At 35.9% G+C, this 18,517-nt stretch overlaps 1 protein-coding gene across 19 annotated transcripts in view; it reads right to left on the reverse strand.

Annotated features, from left to right (window-relative positions):
• Nucleotides 1-18,517, reverse strand: part of Pex5l (peroxisomal biogenesis factor 5 like) — a 240,265-nt gene that overhangs the window by 80,573 nt on the left and 141,175 nt on the right. For 12 of the 19 annotated variants that reach the window (XM_087186564.1, XM_004834646.4, XM_021254621.2 and 9 more), the window contains 3 exons: nucleotides 11,377-11,488; nucleotides 3,522-3,716; nucleotides 523-649 (listed from right to left, as the gene is read on the reverse strand). In XM_087186564.1, coding sequence (XP_087042690.1) covers nucleotides 523-649; nucleotides 3,522-3,716; nucleotides 11,377-11,488 — 434 coding nt within the window. The remainder of the gene's footprint in view (nucleotides 1-522; nucleotides 650-3,521; nucleotides 3,717-11,376; nucleotides 11,489-18,517) is intronic. The other 7 variants (XM_087186569.1, XM_087186574.1, XM_087186573.1 and 4 more) reach the window with 1 other exon arrangement.

The following is an 18,517-nucleotide window of genomic DNA, read 5'->3' on the forward strand; positions in this document are numbered from 1 at the left end:
GTGGAGATGTGTGAGGATAACAGAAAGCTGAAACAGGACTACCCTTTAAAACACTTGAAAACATAGTAAAACTCAGGTGGCCAGAGTTTTGCATGGGGGCTATGAATTATTCTTAACTGTTACATTATCTGACAGTGGGTAACTGAAGAAACCAGGGAAGGTTACCTGAATAACCAGAAGAGTGTAACTGTCACATGTACAATATATTGAATATATTCAGATATGTATATGCATATTTACCTATTTTGACTAATAGCTCAATCATACATTCAGAAAATTATCAACATATATTGTATCGTGAACCTCCTCAAATCCTTATTGATTGAATGAATTTTTGACAACTCAGATGAAATAATTTAAAGCTGACAAAAGCCGTAACAATTAACACTTTCATATAAGGAAGTATTATACATGATACCAAGTGTTTGGATTAAGTGAACTCTCAGGCTATTTCAGTACACGAAAGAAACACTCACACAGGTAGCACACAAATGGCTATTTTCTAGTGTTGACGTATCTTACCATAAGAGCTCTTTTGATCCAGTTCTGGATGAGCAGGATTTTCTCTCTGCCATTGGATGCCCTTTGCTGTTTCGATCTCCATGAAACTTAACATTATCCCATTTTTCCAGTTGTGTTTGAATGTCTACTAAGGAGAAATGGAGGAAGCAAGGAGACCAGGAGAGAGCACGAGGTGCAGAGAGAAGAGAGATACATTAAGATGGAGAAGTTTTATCCAAGTGAATTGTACCCAATCTGGGCTCACAAAACCCAAGACCAATTACCTTTTCAATGTGGCATAAAATTAATTAATTAATTAAAGCATATTCCACTAAATAAAATGAGACATAGTAAGATAAATTGGATTGTTTTTACAGTTGAAGCTGTTAGGTCACTTTACTGAACTCATCTCAAGAGCTAAGTGTGTTCTGAATCTTGTGTATGAGCACCATAAGGTCTGGTGTCAGAACATGCATATTGAGTACCTTCTATCAGACTCCAGCTAAGAATGAGGCTTTAGGTCACTTCTGGAATGTTTCTAGAAAGACATTCTCCATAAAGAGATGAATTTCAGTGTTAAAAGAAGGTGGGAAGAAACCAGAATGGATTTGTGAGGCTACTTAATTTTTCATCACAGGAGAGAATTTATAATGGGTATGGAGAGAAAAGAGGCAATGAAAAAAGCTAAGAGAATGCTGGAACCGTTTCTTTCCAGTGTCTTACTTTTTACAGAAAAGAACTTGGTTGCATTTTCTCTCATTATAGTTGTGTGATTGAACAAACAATTTAACTTGGGGTCCAGTTTTTTCATTTACATAAAGGTATTCTTGCAGTGGATGTCTTCTAAGGTCTTTTGCTTCCGTTTTTAAAAATTGTAGTACAATGCACACACAAAAAATTACCATTTTAACCATTTTAAAGTGTACAATTCAGGGGCATCAGTACATTCACACTGCAGTGGAACTATCATCACTATTTATTTCCAGAACTTTTCCTATCATCCCAAACCAAGGCTCTACCATTTAGACCCTAACTCCTCATTCCTCTTTCCCACAAACTCTAGTTAATTCTATCCTACTTTCTGTCTCTGTGACTTTGATTATTCTAGGCACATGAGTGTAGATTCACCCACTGTTTATCTTTTTCTTACTTCACTCAGCATGTTTTCAAGGTGCACAGGCTTCCAACTTCCAAGTCCATTTCTTGCTCAGCTCTTCCTCCCCAGTTCTAACCTGTATATTTAATAGTCTCCCACAGTTTCTTCAAACATACTACAGGTCCAAAGCTGAACTAGGTAGTTTTCACTTTGATGTCCTCCTTTACTCCTTCCCTTCTGGTATCCTCTGTTGCAGATTTGGCATGTCCTTCCTTTATGTTCCTGTTACTTGAATAAGCACATTCACCTAACTCCAAAATCCTACTTTAATACATACTTTTGAGTCTGTCTCTTTTTTGCCTCCTTCTCTGCCACTTCTGGATCTTTGTTTTGTTCTCCTTGGCTTTATACCTCTCCTCACACACTGATCAGAGAAGGATTTTTATAAATACAGTTGGTTTCTGTCACTCTTCAGGTAAGTCCTTCAAATAATACCCCTTCTCACCCAATCTTAAGGGCATGGTATCCAGGGACTCTCAAAATCAGACTCCATCCATGGCATCCTTTGTCTGACCACTAGTGTCTTTCAGACTTTTTTCTCACCAATCTACCATCTTTGAATACTATTGCAGTACTTATATTTACTTGAAAATACATTTTCTTGTATTTACTTGCCTATTTGTGTGTGGATCTCTTCCTTGTTTGTACCAGGAATGTTTCTCCACCTCTTCTGATCTACCTTTTCCATCTGGCAAATTCCTACTCATCCCTCAAGACTCATGGTGTATTGTATAAGGCATCTTCTTCACTTCCTTGTTTTGTCAGAAGCACTATCAAGATGTTTATGTAATAACTAATCTGAGGTTCCTTTTATTAAATATGTAGTTAATATTATACTATAATTATCTTTCTACTTCCCCACAGGAATGTAGGCTTCTTACTAAGGGAGAGAGCTTATAATATTTATTTTTGTATTACTAGGATAGGATATGTGCCTGGAACACTGTAGGTACTCAGAGAAATATTTTATAGACAAATGAATACATGAATTCATGCTCACCTTATATACATATCACAATGGTAAGTAATTGCCCATATGTATCTTATTTATGCTTCATAACATCATGGATAAGTTATGAGTATGTTCAGTTTCTGAATATATTTATTCATCCATACACAGACATACACAAACATACTAGTCAGTCACAGCCAGAAGAGACAGATATCTCCCTTGGCTTTTTGAAATACCCACTATTTTTCTCCCAAGAAAAGAAAGGCTGATTTGATTAGTTTCACAAGCTGAGCATTAATCTGTCCTTTATCTGGAAGACATAGAAATGGGGGATAAAAATATGGGCTTTGAAGTTAACTACAGCTAGGCTCAAATTCCAGCTCTTCCTCTTACTAACTATGAGATCTTGGGGAAGTTAATTATTAAAACCTGGTTTTTCAAATATTTCAGAAATGTGACGATTTGTGTCGGTCATGTAATGTAGTCCCTGGATATTATAAACCAGAATAAACAGTAGCTATTATTTTTGTCTTAGACACATCCTCAAATATATTGGATGCTTCTGTTTTGTTTGGCTGTCCCCGGGCCTTGTGCTAGCATTGTTTACTTCTGTGTCTCCCTTTTGCTCTAGATTGAGTGGCCCTGGAGAGCAAGATTCATGCTTACCATGGTGCCTGCCATCTATCAAGAACTCAATGTATGTGGGTTGAATACCTAGATGAATGAATCAATGCCAGTTATGCAGAGTTGAGCTCCCCAGTGGTTATTCAATTCAACCACAAAAGAAACTATGCCCTGCCCATCTCTTTTCCTTCTTGGTTCACTGTTTTAATGTCACCCACAAAACTTCCCTGTTGTGTCAAAACCATCATGGTAAGGTTGAGCAGCAGCCACCCTGAGCTATTGCCTTACCAAGATCTAAGGATGAGGTCTCTGGGCCTCTGAGAGGCTGGCTTCTCTGCTCAGCATCTGCACTGATGAGGTCTGATCCATCGACCTTTTTCTTGAGGGATGAGGTTTTTGATGAGGCCTCCAACTTCTTAGCTTTGGTTTGGGTTTGAGACACTGGTTCACTCAGGTCAAGGAGATCTAAGCCAGTGGTCAACACTATCAGAAATGGAAGAGAGTAAGACAAGCACATTTACTGCTTTTTAGTTATTTATTTTAAAAAATAGATTTCAGTCAGGTACAGAGGGTTCTTGTGTTGATGGGATAGGTTTGAAACACCAAATTCAGTTGGCTCACTACTGATTTATAAATACTGTTAGGCTGGGAAGTTTGCTGCATGTTCTTTTTGGCATGGTACAAATCAGTGAAACAGAATTTAGACCAGCCTCAGCAGTGATGAAGGTTTGAAGGACATTAAGATGATAAAATTGAATTTCAGTTCAGGTACAATTTATTATTTTGCTTTACTTGTAGTGATGCTTTATTTTAGATTGTGGCTTTTCCAGGAAAGGCTCAATCTATAAAGTTCAGAGATTTAGTGAAGTTTTTGAATGTCTTTATGCTTTAATTTCAAACAGTGAAATCTATGAGGTATAAAGCAATGCTGTTAATCATCTTTTATTTAATTAAGCAGTTCAATCAGAAAATAGCATGCAGTTTGGGCTCACACTCGAGAGCTGTTCTATAATCCATAGTTGATGAATAGGTACACATGTTACTGCCTTTGCTGTTTAATAGGCAAATTTAAATTTCAATGTAACCAACTATAAAACTGTTATACTTTTATTTCTTAGTAAGTTGATCACATTGTATTAAACACTAACAAAGGCAGAAATAATAGTTTGTCCCAATGCAAGCTAGGCAAATAATTCAAAAGGCAAACCTTGTAACCTTCAGTTTTCTCTTTTATAGTGCTAGTAACTAACATTTGACTGGCTCACTGAGAAAAAGAAATTCAAATTAGAGAAGGTCCCTCCACCCCTCCTTCCTCACCGAGCCCTGCTGTGTCACTGTCATAGCACCAGAAAGGCTGGCTGCAGCACAGAGCTGGTGACTTTCTCTTCTCCTTGCCCAGCTAGCTTGGAAAAGCCCCTGCAGGGCAGCGATGCTCTTGACTTAACCTCTGGGCACAGTCTGCAGCAATGCTGCGTACTCTTCCTCTTTCCCAGCCCAGCCTTTTCTCAGGGTGGGGAATGGATTTTGTTGATGTCTCAATATCCTTCATTCAAGGCAGGTTCTGGGCTCTGCTAAAGCCAGGGTTTCTTTACCCTTACAGTTCCTTCATCTCTGGGGGAACCTCAGGATAGTGAGCAAAGCTTGACTGTTTTTTAAATTGAGTATAATTGACAAATAAAATCATATGTATTTATGGTGTACAACATCATGATTCGAGCCATATATACTCATCTATGCATATAGCAATTCTTAATTTCCCCTTTTTAGAAATATTTTATAACAACACAAGTCAAACAAAGTAGCATTCTTAAATATAAAAAGTAATGTGCCCAGCATCTCATACTCAGAGACAGATAAAAAACAAACAGGTAAGAAAATACCATTCTAGATGATTTGTTGATGTCTCTATGAAAGCTGACACTTAATCATTTTGCTTTCTGATTTCAATTCCCATCACAGCAGTGGATGCTGCTGTGAAGGGGAAAGATCAGGCCCTGCCACTTTTAGTTGTGTGACTTGAGGGATTTTTTGATCAGACTGAGTTTGTTTGCTTATCTGAAAAATTATACGAGAATTGCAGTCTTTTAAATATGAGATGAAGACTGAATGATTGTGATATATGTTAAGTGCCAGGCTTATGATACTAATTCAAATATAATTTCTGAGCTTGGTGTGTAGCTCAGTGTCAAGCTCTTGCCTAGTGTGCATGAGGCCCTGCTCGATCCTTAGAACCACAAACACATACAAAAAAGTTATTTCTATCCTTGGGAGGCCAATTTGTTATTTTTTCCCTTTTTTGCACTCCCATTTTCTCTGTTCCTTCCTATTTTAGACAAGAATCAGATCTACACACTGAAAAAGAGAAACCCCGTTGGGAACAAAACTGAGGATGAGGCAAAGATATTACCTCTACAGAAGATTCTAAGAAGTATATTTATCATAAAATGGCCTAAAAGTGTCAGCTTATCTCAACTGAGTCTTCATGAGAAGAGAGGAGCCACTTTGCAACACTAAGATCCTCTGAGATATGAGGAGTGTTTTGTGGCTAGAAAGCACTTGAGTGTAGAGGAAAAGAAGTGGCCTTCAGAACTAAGCTACTTGGCTTTCTGTCTAAAATTTAAGCATGGCAGGCAGCCAAGATAGGCTAGGACACCACACACTTCATGTCCGTTGAATGGTTAAATAAAAATTTGTAGGCCAGTGTTAGGTTGGCAAGGATTCTAGGCTCAATTGTGACTTCCTTGTAATAGAAGTAAGGAAGAGGATGTCAGTCTCTGGAATGCTATATATATGAAATAATATATGTTATATATATTTTACCAAATGTATAAACAAGTAAGAATTAGTCACTTGCTCTTAGACTTATTTCAGAAGCCAATTATATAGGAATCATCCACTTTACATAGGAGTATATTTGTTACAAAGTAATAACTGGTGAGCACTAATTTAATTCTACATCTGCTTCTCACCATTCACAAGAAATAAATTATTAAAAGAGTGAACTGCAAATTCAAACTTGGCCCAGCAGGATTCTTTTCCTCTCCAAAGTGTCTTGGGCACTTCTTGTGTTTGTTCTGATCTCCCTGTGAAAGCAATGCTTGGCATACACAAAGGCCTTTTTTGTTACCGCCTTGATGAAAGAGGTGTTTTGGAGGTTGACTGGCAAGCTGTGAAGTTGGGAGGGTACATGAAGACCACAGTTTTGAAGACAGAAGGTTAGAGGCAGCCTTTCATTCTCTGGAGGAGATCACATTTTAGTGTCCCTTAGGTAAGACTTAAAAAAAATAAGGATCCTACTGCTCCGCATGTGTTTCAAAGAGTGTTCATAGATGTAGAAGGGGATGTAGAAAGGGGTGTAGAAGGGGAAAATCTTGTTGATTTTCTTAATCCAACTTAAAAAATTCTCCGAGAAATATGAAAGTTTGGATTTTGGTATCTGGGTTCTTAAAGTAAGAAGAGCACAAAGAATAGCTTCCTCTTATACTGGATGTGAAAATGTGCATATGTATCTGCACATGTATGTATAATTAAATATCTCCTAGGTATAATCTTATTTTCACAAATACAGCCTTTTCTACATGGACTACATCAGTTATAACTCACGGCTCATAGGAGTGGGGACCCATTGTCCAAAGGAAGTCATTCCTTTCATTTCCATTTGCTGCAACAGGGACCCCAAGCTTGGTAGCTTCTGAACAGGTCTTTATTTTCCTAGTCAATCCTTGTAGCACTTTGTCCTGTCTTCTTAAGTTCAACCCACCCAGTTTGGTGTGTTGATGTTATATAGTCACTGTGCACAAAATATGGCAGAATGGGACAGTGGCAGAGACTGCCTGGTTCAAATCCTGGCCCGGCCATGCATTAGCTGTGTGACTTGTGAAGTTATTTAGTTCCTCAGTTTCTGCCCACCTAAAATAAAACTCTCCTTCATGGAGTAAAAACATTAAATGGAGTGCTTTATTTAAAGCCCTTAGAACAGTGCTCATCATTCAAATCAATATGATCATAATATAATCATAACTATTTTTATGTGAGGGAATTGAGGAGAATCAGAGGAGATACAAGAATGAAACTGAGGTGCAGCTGGTTTTGAAGATGGAGGGAGGAGCCATAAACTAACAAATTACAGGTGGCTTCTAGAAGCTAAAAAAGCAAGGAGAACAAGTTTTCTCTTAGAGTCTCCAGAAGGACTGTGGCCCTGATGATTCCTTGATTGAAAGACTTTTGACTTCCAGAACCTTAAGATAATAAAATGGTGTTGTTTTTGGACACTAAAGTTGAGGTAACTTGTTATATCAGCAATGGAAAACTAACATAGCTATTATGTCAGTCTCTGTACCAAGACTTAAACCCAGGTCTGGCTCTGCAAGCCTGTGTTCTTTACCACTCCTGTTCAGACTTCACCTGAACCAAGAGACGTGGTGTAGTCTATCATATGGTGTATTTTTTTTTAAGCTCCTGATTCTTTGGAGGTTTGCATAGTCTGTGGCATGATGAAAATGATCAGTAATATCAGAAAATTTCTTTTTTGGATAACCTAATTCCACTGGATGAAATTTTTTGAAAACTGAAGATAATACATTCCCAAAATATTTGTTTCCAACCCTCAAGGACATCTGATGGAAGATCATAGCCTATTGAACTGGAAGGCTCCCACAAGGCCATGCAGATGTCTGTAAGTACTAGCTAGCTTCCTTGGGTCTTGGGAGGTGAACTTGCTTAAAACAAAATAAAATAATAATTATCATGAAACCATGTTATGATAGTTTGGTGCTACACACAATGTTATTAGCCATACCACAGGATAATGAGGTGTGATTTAAATATTTAGTAATCTCAGAAACTTTTAAATAGATATGTCAAATAGATAAACTGCATTTAATCCAATCAACATTTTAAAGCTGGAGTTTGAAAGTAAAACTACTTCTCATATGTCTAAGCCTTTTCAGAGGCAGGCCATTGGGTTCACAGCCACTTGAGTTTTATAAAAACATATTTTGTAAATGTTACACTAAGTTTACAGTTAAGATACTTTATTAGGTGACTGTGGCAGGATTGGGAACTTTGTTAAGGGTAGTTCTAGCCTTATAAATAAGGGTGCCTTATAGGCATACAAACTTCAGATAAAAGAATGATATTAAATACTTTTTAAGCCATGAAAAATGTTCTCCCTAAAGTAACCATTCACCCAGTGGCTCGAGTCTGTGGAGAAAATATTTTAAAATTATACAGCTTAATAAATATAAACACCTGTTTTTCTCCTTGATCTCTCGCAGAGTCTGTCCTGTGCAGCAACATACGTTAGGTTTATTGGGAGATTACAGAGCAATGAGTGTTGTTAAGAACTTCATCAGCATTACTTGGACTATAATATAATCACTCTTTAAATTCTATTGTTTATTTTAGAGCATTTGATGTATGAATATGTGCATAATATTTATTTGCCTTCATAAAATCAAAGATTTTAATGATTATTGTAGCTTACCATCTAGGAATACAAGTTGAGAGGGCCAAAGAATTAGCTCCCTATATGGATGAGATTAATTAAAGAGAATTTAGGATGTCAATAGGAAGAAAGAAAAGGCAAACATCCTTAATGAATTAGCTTGAAATTACCATCATTGGATGACAAAAAGTTAATCTTAATGTAGAAACAAGCAGAAATTGAAAGATAATCAAAGCACTTAAAAATTGTAATTAAAACTTCTATGAGGCAAAATATATATTCTTTTAAGAGTTACAAAAACCCATCATTTGATTCAACATTGGGAAAAATACTCCTTGTATTGCTTACTTTGTGTTCCATTATATAAGAACCATATTTCTTTGGGACTTAAAAATAGAAAGTTTCTTCCTTGAGATATACTTTTAAGACTAAGAAGCATGTTATTAACTGTGAGTCTGTTTTCAGGATAAAAATCATGTGAACCAGGTATACTGAACACTTGGGCTACAAAGGAATTCTACAGTCTCAGAACACCATTTTCCCAGCCCCATCCTTCATTTAATGTTATGGATTGAATTGTGCCTCTCCCCTCATTCTTATGCCAAAGACCTAACACCTCAGGATGTGATTTCATTTGGAACTAACATTGTTATGCTGGACAGGGATAGGCTGATGCTCCAACTTGTTTCATGTCTTCATCAAAGGAGACATTTGGACATAGAGTAAGATGTGCAGAGTAGGCCACATATATACAAAACCCCATGGAAAGACTGGAGTTATGCTGCCATAAATGAAAGGATCACCAGAGAGACATGAGAAGAGATACCCAGAGCAGGTTCTTCCTCAGAGCCTTCAGAAGGAGTGTGGCCCTGCTCCCATATTGATTTTGGGCTTCTAGCCTCCAGAACTATGTGACAGTAGATTTCTCTTGTTAATCCACCCTGCTAGTGGTAGTTTGTCCCAGCTGCTCTAGGAAGCGCATAAAAAGGGTAATGCCTTAGGTGTTTGGATTGTCAGAAATTATGCCTTCTTTTGATTTCTTCCCAAAATTTCATAGGGCTTTTATATGTTAAAAAATTGAGATGAAAAGTAGCTTTTGAGTCAAATCTTATGCTGCTCTCTCACAGTGGGCTCTTCTTAACTAACTTAGTTTTCTCAGTGAGAATTGGAAAGTGAAGAGAAACTTAGTTCACCAAATTCTCCTAGGTTTGGCCACAATTAGAGATACAAGTTTCTCTGTATTTCCTGGGGTAGTTCTCCAGGTTTGGAGGGCTGAGTCTGTTTCATATATCAGGAAAATAAATTTTGTTAGTTTGCAAACTTACTTAATTTCCTGCCCGAATGTACCAAGTACCATTTTATTTTCTTGATTATTCAAAGTTATAGTTGAATTTAGAAGAATGACTGTTTTGGTGTGTATTAAAAAATTGATGCAATTGAAAAAGGAAGTGTCTGGAATGCAGTTTCTAACTTACATCTAACAGAAATAGTTGTTTTGTATTAGATTTCACAATGTGCCCATGGTGATAAGTAGTTTCTTAGACTGTTTTATTTAACCTTCCCAAGTAACTTTTGAGATACAGATCTTACTATTATTAGCCAGGTGAGGAAACTGAGCTTATTTACCACTAGATAGATGAGGAAACTTAGTAACTTGGGGTTAGAACTTATGGAGTTTGATCCCAGAAACCATAGCCTGTACTCCCACATAGGGCACCACTATCTGACACAAGTTCCCCTTGCTGTAATTTTTAGCATTTTGGAAAAATTCCAATTTCCTTCTGGGATTTTCTTCGCTTGGGTGTACAATGAAAATATACAAGCTGACAGACAGTGGAGGCTGCACTGGTGAAATGGAACAAATTTAAAACAGACTGTGATTATCTTCTTCTTCCATTAAATTCTGCACTATACATTCCATGTAATCTTTGATTTTAAATATCACTTTTTCATTCTTAGTTGAACAACATGCCTTTGAATGTGAATGTGGAGCAAATTAAGTTAATGCAGAATGGCTGCCACTGCTAGAGAAGTGTAACTCTTGCCAGCAGCATGTACAGTTGCTCACAGGATTCACACACATTCAGTGCCTGCTCCTGTACATGCCAGGTGCTGAACCAATGATGATTTTCTGTTTCAGTATGTTTAATCCCAGAAGAATGTTCAAAAACATTGAATGTTCATGCAGTTTCTAAGAGGGAGCAAGTAACATACTGACAGGACAGAAAACAAAATTGGCTTTATACTGTTCTTTGGCTATGGGAGAATTTAATTGTTCTTTAAATCTCAGTGGGAAGACTCTCATATTTTTATTTTACTAAATTTTGTTACAAATAATATTTTCAGAAATAATTGGGCCGTCAACCAGAACTTGAATAAACCTTACTCTGAAATAGATGCTTTCATTTTAATGCGATGCAACTAGAAATGCAAAGATGTAAATGTAAAAATATTCATAGAAAAAATAATTGCTAACAACAGTACAGTTATGATCAGCAAAATTGGTTGGTAGCATACACTGTAGTTGCTTATGAAATAAAAAGTAATTTATTATTTTATGTAGAATGGAATATGTTCTAAAGTTTCAATTGGTTGCAAATATCATTCCCTACCTAAAATGCCTGGAGGAAAAAATGTGCACTTAACTATAATTCAGATTAACTCTATGTGAGGCACAGTTAAAAGCGAAAGAATTACCGGCTGTATTGGACGTTACTGGCCTTGCAATTGCCTCCGATTTGGTTTCACAGAGAAAGTCATCAATGGACGGACTCAGGAGCGGCCTGCTTTCCTGTTGCTCATTCACCAGCTGAGAAAAAACGAACACAGGTATTTAAAGGGCTTCGTCAAACTGCGGAATCAGATGAGTTAAAATGCAGCCTTGCAACAAAATGGGAACAGCAAGCCTACCGAAAATAAGTACATACATAAATAAATAATGGGGTGGGGGCAAGAAAGAAAGAAAGAAAACTACCAGGGAGTGGGAAATGAGCCTTTTAGCACTGTCAGCATATTTTTGATGCAGCCAACTTCGAATTTTAAAGCTCAAGCCTTTTTTTTCTTTCTCTTGGAGTAGTTTTAGAATTATCCTCCAGTTTCAATATGCAGAAATGACACTTATTGAGTCACAGGGCCAATCCTTCTCCTCACTTAGACAAAAAGCTCATCCTGAGATCTGGAGAATGGCTTCAGACGCCAAGATAACGGGCTCTGGTGAAGGCTGGGTTGTCAGTGTCTATGCAGCGATAAATGTGAACACATGGATCAGTAGAAACGAATGAACACTCTCCCTCCTTCCTCTCTTGAAAAGCTCAATTCACCTAAAACACACCCTCTACGTTTCCTTGGAATGCTTTTGTAGTACCTAACAAATGTTATTTGAGGAGAGTAGAAAATACTGTTATATTGATTGTACAGGCATCTTGTAGATGTTTGTGAAAATCTATAGTAAAATACATTCCTGTAAATTCAATCATATTTTCCCAGTAGCTTGTTCTACAATTCAGCAATTTTTGAGTTATATTTTTAGTGGGTCTTTAGTTATCAGTGGCAGCCAACTATTTACTTTCAGTTATTCTGTACCTTTTTGAATCTAGACTTTCTATGGTTAAAAAGGAAAATACACTTACGATACACAAGTGGTTAATCCCTCAATTATCTGGCCTAGTTTTCCAGACATGACCATATGATTTTCTACTTGTCAAAGAAATTTAACTTATTTTAAAAATTCTATTTTAAGAGATGTAATATAAGAAACCAAATATTCTGAAGTATCACCAAATCAAAATATTTATATGACACTACTTAATTTTACTTCATTGTTTCTTTGGCACAGTGTCAATGTAATAGCAATGGAAGATAAGAGAGACCTAAATAATAGTAAATACAAGAAAAAGTGTCATTCAATTTTTCTCAAAGCACAATATGGAAGTATGTAATGGTCATTCAGGGACTGAAATGAAGACACACATTTGGTACTTTAACATATTTATGCTATCATTTAAATATGGGAAAATAGATCTCCATCAGAGCTTATGATTTTGACATAGAGTTGACAGACTGATTTTCATACTTTAATTTGTGGATGTTACCGAGAGATAAACATTGGGAATGCTCTTTTGGTGTTCAAGTTACAGAGATAGGTACTTCTTCAGTTATTGTTCAGTTTAAGCATTTAATATGTATAAAGTTCCACAAATTTCACTAGGAGCATCCAAGATTATCTATTTATCTATCTGTCTGTCTGTCTGTCTATCTATCTATCTATCTATCTATCTATCTATCTATCTATCTATCTATCTATCTCTTTTGATGTTCCTTTAGTCTCTGAGTGGAATCACGGATTCCTTCATATTTTATTTTCTGAATTTGAACCTCTTCTTGGGTATTATCCATACTATTTATATTGAAACATTTTTAAATGCTGAGTGACTGCAAGCCTCCCATGTTTGTGGGATAAAACATATTTGAAGTTTTATAAATGCCATGGTCTATTTGATTTTAGGAGTAATGTACAATATTTTCTGGCATAAAGTCAATTTTGTTATCTGGAAATGTACTTGAAAGCACTGGTATAGAATATAATATACTAGAAAATGAAGAAATGGCTAAGCTTCACGATTCTGTGAATGCTTCTGAAAATGTGATTAGTATCCCAGACTCTGTGTCTTATGTATAGGTGGTTCAGATACAAACTGTGAGTTTGCAACAGTTTTCAAAGTAACCATTCATTAGTGTGTAAGTCCTGGTATAAGTTGCTCTTTTAGTCATATGTGCTTAATGTAATGATCTTTTCCAGGGATGACACGTGGTCTTGACTTCACAATATCAAATAAGAGCCGAATTCTGCTGCTGTGAGTATTCATGGAGTTTGAAAGTCACCATTAAATACGGTACTACATTATACTCCGATAAGGTATTTTAACACATTTGCATTTGTGCAATCTGCCTACTGGCCTCTGGTTCTAGGTCTTATCGACCCATTGGCTAAAGTGTATAAGGTCAAGAGACCAAACTCAGTCAATACAACTGAGACTTTAAATATGAATAGGTAGGTAGGATGCCACATGCTTGTCTTTGATAACCATTATTTATATGAGAAAAAGTCTAGTTTCACTAAAAGATAACTAAGAGTAACTGAATCCCCTAACTCATGATTTTAAAAATATAGATTGAATATCACTTTTGCAAAATGCTTGGGGCCACAGGTATTTAATATTTTGGTTGTTTTTGAATTTAAATACAAAATGAGAGATCTTAGGGATAGGTCCCAAGTCTAAACTCTATATACAGTTTATATACATGGTCTGAAGGCAATTTTATATAGTATTTTTAGTTTGCCCCTGATTTCGCTGCAACTCATCACATGAGGTCAGGTGTAGACTTTTCCAAGCGTGGCATCACGTTAATGTTTAAAACACTTCACATTTTGAAGCATTTCAGATTTCTGATTGGGGATGAAATAATTTTTATGTAGATAAATACAAATTATATTCCATGGAAAGTTCCTTGTACTCTTTAAAAAAGGGCCAAAAATTTATCCCTATAATTTTGTGCATCTACATACTGAATAACCCTAAATTATCTATAGTTTTAGAATGCCAGGGGGATTGATTTCTGTACTTTTAGTTCTCAATGCTGAAAAACTATCAATTTGAAAGAATTCTGGAAAGTAAGAACATTGTCTACAAAAACATCTAAATAGGAAAACAAAGAAAAGGCACAAGTCAGGGAGACAGCTGTCTTTCTAGGCAAGTCTATTTTATCAAAGAAGTTTTAAAAAATCTTTCATTCAAATTTTTTGATATATTTTCTGGAGAAAGTACCTCTAGCATTCAGCATAGGTAGAAAAGTATCCAACAGGGGGCTTGTTTAGCAAGACCCCAGGGAGCGCAGGACAAAGACATGACTTCTCCAATCCTCTAGACCTCTGGCTCATAAGGTCCATATCTCTTCCACACCTACCAAATGGCCTTGTTTCTGACCATAATGCACATGTGGAGTGTACACCTGTGGCTAGCACACCCTGTGCTAGCCTTCCTCTTGACATTAAGGCGCTCCTATGGCTTTTCTCACAAATGCAAATCAAGGAGTGTACAATAATAAGCTACTGTATGACTCACTGTCTTCCTAGCTGGAGTACAAGTTAGCTGTGGGGAAATGGTCTGGTTGGAGTTGGGGAGACAGCAGGACTCCATGTGAAGAGGATGAAAGGCCAGATGACCACGAAAATGGAAATGTGATTAGAACTGAACAGGAAGAGTTTTGGCTTTGATGAAGATATGAAAGATGAAATAAGAGTTCTTACACAGAGAAATTTTTTCTTACAAAGTCTGAAGTCAGAGACTAACTATATCAAGTTCACATTTATATCCACCACAACTTCAAAGGGGTTTAATAAATGGCTGCCAAATGAGACAGTGACTTGGCAGAAACTGAAGACATAAAAATATCTATCCCCAGGAATCCAACTAAATTATGTCTTCAGTTGCATGGATTTAGGATTGATTATTTTGGCCATAGGAATTACCATTTTATTTTTATTTGTACAGATATGTACAGCTTCTCCCATGCCCCTCCCTCTTCTGATTTTTAAGCAAGTTTATGCTTTTTCCTTTGGTGACTTGAGAATAAGTAAGTCTTTTAGGTCATAAAGGAAATTTTCAAATGGAACTAAATGCCCCAAACAGTCCTTCTAAACTTCACTTCCCAGTTGTATGCCATTTATTCTTTCTTTATTCATTGGTAAGACAAGGTTTATAGGCTTTCCTCTTAGAATCACTTTCTTTAGTGGGAAAATATGAACTTCCCTCATTTCACTTTTTAGGCATAGAGTATATTGATGTTTTGAAAATTATAAAAAGTAAGTTGAAGGTTTCTAATTCTGTTTGAATAACTGAGTTGAAGTAAGTGCAATTTTGGTTTAACTAGATTACACTAAGTCCCTGGTTTATGAACATTTGAGTTGTGCACTTTCACAGATATGAACAGACTTCTTATTACGAACATCCATAGAGGCAAACAAATAGTGGAAGTAGCTCACGAATCTGCCAGACATTGTCACAGTTGCGCTGCTGTGTGCTTACTGTATGGAGCGATAGTGTACAGTAGTACAGTGCTCAATCAGAGTCCAGGATGTCCGGAAGCAAGAGGAAAAGCAGTGGTGATGTGGAGGGGACTGCTAGATGTGCAAAGCAATACGCATGGTGTATTTGTGTCAAAGGTGTATAAGACTGTTGGACTTATGAAAGAATCCGATTTACAAACGTTCTCCCAGAACAAAAATTATTCGTAAGTTGAGGATTTAGGGTATCATAGCTGAGTTAAGAAAACCTATTTCACTAGATTTTTTTTTTACAGTTTTAAATTTCCTTTCTTAATCTCCACTGGCCTCAATGTTTGGATCAGTTCAAAGACTTTTCTAAGGCCGGGAGTATAGTTCATTGGTGATATTCTTAGTATCCACAAAGCCCTGGGTCCAGTCCTCAAATCATGTGCATGTGTGTGTGCATGCACACACATGAAAGCCCATCTAATGGTGGCAGGTTTTTATTTCTCTTCCAAGACCCCATTTTACTGGGACATTGCTGGGAAGTTTCTTCAGTGCCAAGCAGTGAGTGGCTTTTTAAGTATCTCCGAATTCTCATGCTCTACTCAGTATCACAATGTTTAGTTTTCTGTTTCCCTTCCCATTAGACTATAACTAGAAACCAGATTCACTTTTGTAATCCCATATCAACTTAATAAATATTGTTCTGATTTTATATAGTATAACTGAATGGTAAATTTTGCATCCTCAATTTTATAGTGGATTTGAACAATTCACAAAGAGGTCAGTGGTCCCAGAAATATTTAGCAGTTTCTTTGCAGTTTTTAACCTACACTTCTAAGTCCATTTCTCCCCAGTGTCATAGCTTTTAAAAGTTTGGAAACCTAGTGGTACCCAAAAGAACATCTCCAACTGCAAGGCTTCTACCAAGCCTTAAGTGAAGAAGTCAAGAATGCCACGTATGAATGTGTAATGGGAAAAATGGAAATAAAAACCTACACTGGGAAGAAGGGTATGGACCAAATGAATGGAAGACAAACAGCACTTTGAGATTTAGCCCTATTACCTCCCTCAATGATTATAAATTGGAGATTCAAATTGAGAAAGTTTGGGAGAAAACACTTAAGTGGACACAGAAACAGTAGAAGTAAGAAGGTAGGTGAGAATTTGCAAGTAGGGATTTCTTGTCAATCAGGATTCAAAATACTATTGAGCCTTTGTATCTTCCTTGTAATCATGTATTCAAATGACTTCACTGAATTATAGTGTATTCAGACTAGCCAGTTGATATGATTAATATTAGTCACCAAACGTAGAAAATATTATCTAGTTTTAATGGATAATTGTCTTAAACTTTATCTGAAGATAACATTTGCCTTAGTCGAATTACTCTAGGTTAAATGTTTAAAATTAAATTGTTATATGATTTAAGATACAGGAGTCTATTTAACCAAGGTTTTATTTAAAAATATTGCCTATTACTTAAACTTCAGTGTGTTTATATTTCTTGTTTTATGATTTACTTATCTTTAGAGAAATATATTGCTTCATTCAAAAATATGGAAAGAAAAGTTTATAATAACATATCACTAAAAATTGACAAGAAAGCAAAATACATTTTGATTATAATATAAAGGATAATGAACTATTATTTCATAAGTTTATGATTCAGATTAATCACCTTGAACTGTTGTTTTAAAGTAAAATACTGTATTTTTATGTTTAAATACTTTAGTACTTCAAGAATAATTTTAAGTGAAGTGAAAAACAATTGACAAACATCTCATACTTGTAATATTGATTTAAATAACTTGTAGTAATATGCTATGTCTTTTGATCTTATTTAAAGGACAGAAAAAATTTTAAGTTTGTTTTGTTTCTATAAGAATAAAACAAAAATATGCTTTTTATAAGTAAATATTTGTGCTTTTAAAAATTCCTTTTCTATGTGACATTGTTGGCTTAAGGTGTTATTTGTTAATTATTTAATTTTAATAGAACTATTTGTTTGTGGTCATGATCTTATATCCAAGCTTATAAATGTATATAATACCTATCAAAATAGTGACCATATTGTAAGAGTTAAAAAGTTGACTGAATCTACTGAAAAGACAAGACAACTGAATCATTACCATGCATTGCTAAACTCCCAAACTTTTGGAACCCTGTTATGGTAATTCTGAAACCTGAGAGAATTAAGTTCCCAAGAGCTAACAGTACTTGGGCCATGACACAGCCTAGTTCATGTGTATAAGTACCAGAGGGTCTTCTTGTAAAGGATAACCTTGTAGTAACTTTCAACTCTTCGGCTTGATCTACATAACAGTAAAGTGACTATGAACATTTTTCCAAAGAGGATAGTTAGACTTATAAAATGAGTGTATTTATACGGAAATGATCAGCTATCATTAATTATACTTTGAGTACTACTAACACTATGGTAGGCAGGAGAATATAATCAAGGCAGCTGTTTTATGTTAGTAATAAAAACTTCAAAAAGGCCATGTTTAGTAACTTTGAAGATGTTTTTCCAATCAAAGACTTTTTAAATCTTTAACAGACAAAACTGTAAATCAATGTTGAGGTATAAAGAGTGGCAACAGATAGAAAAATAAAGGCTGAGTGTAAGGAAAAAATAATATCCCTTAACCAGTCACACATGGAACATAGTCTAAGACACGGTGTTCTATAGGAAAAATGAGTGGGATGTATCTTGCTTAAAACAAAAGTATCCAGGAGATATGGTCAAAATGAAAATTTCTCAAGGTTTCTTGCCAGAGAAAAAGTCTC

Source organism: Heterocephalus glaber, unplaced genomic scaffold (assembly GCF_053883595.1).
Source record: "Heterocephalus glaber isolate CG9 unplaced genomic scaffold, H.glaber_assembly_v1.0 deba00001504, whole genome shotgun sequence".
Classification (NCBI taxonomy): domain Eukaryota; kingdom Metazoa; phylum Chordata; class Mammalia; order Rodentia; family Bathyergidae; genus Heterocephalus; species Heterocephalus glaber.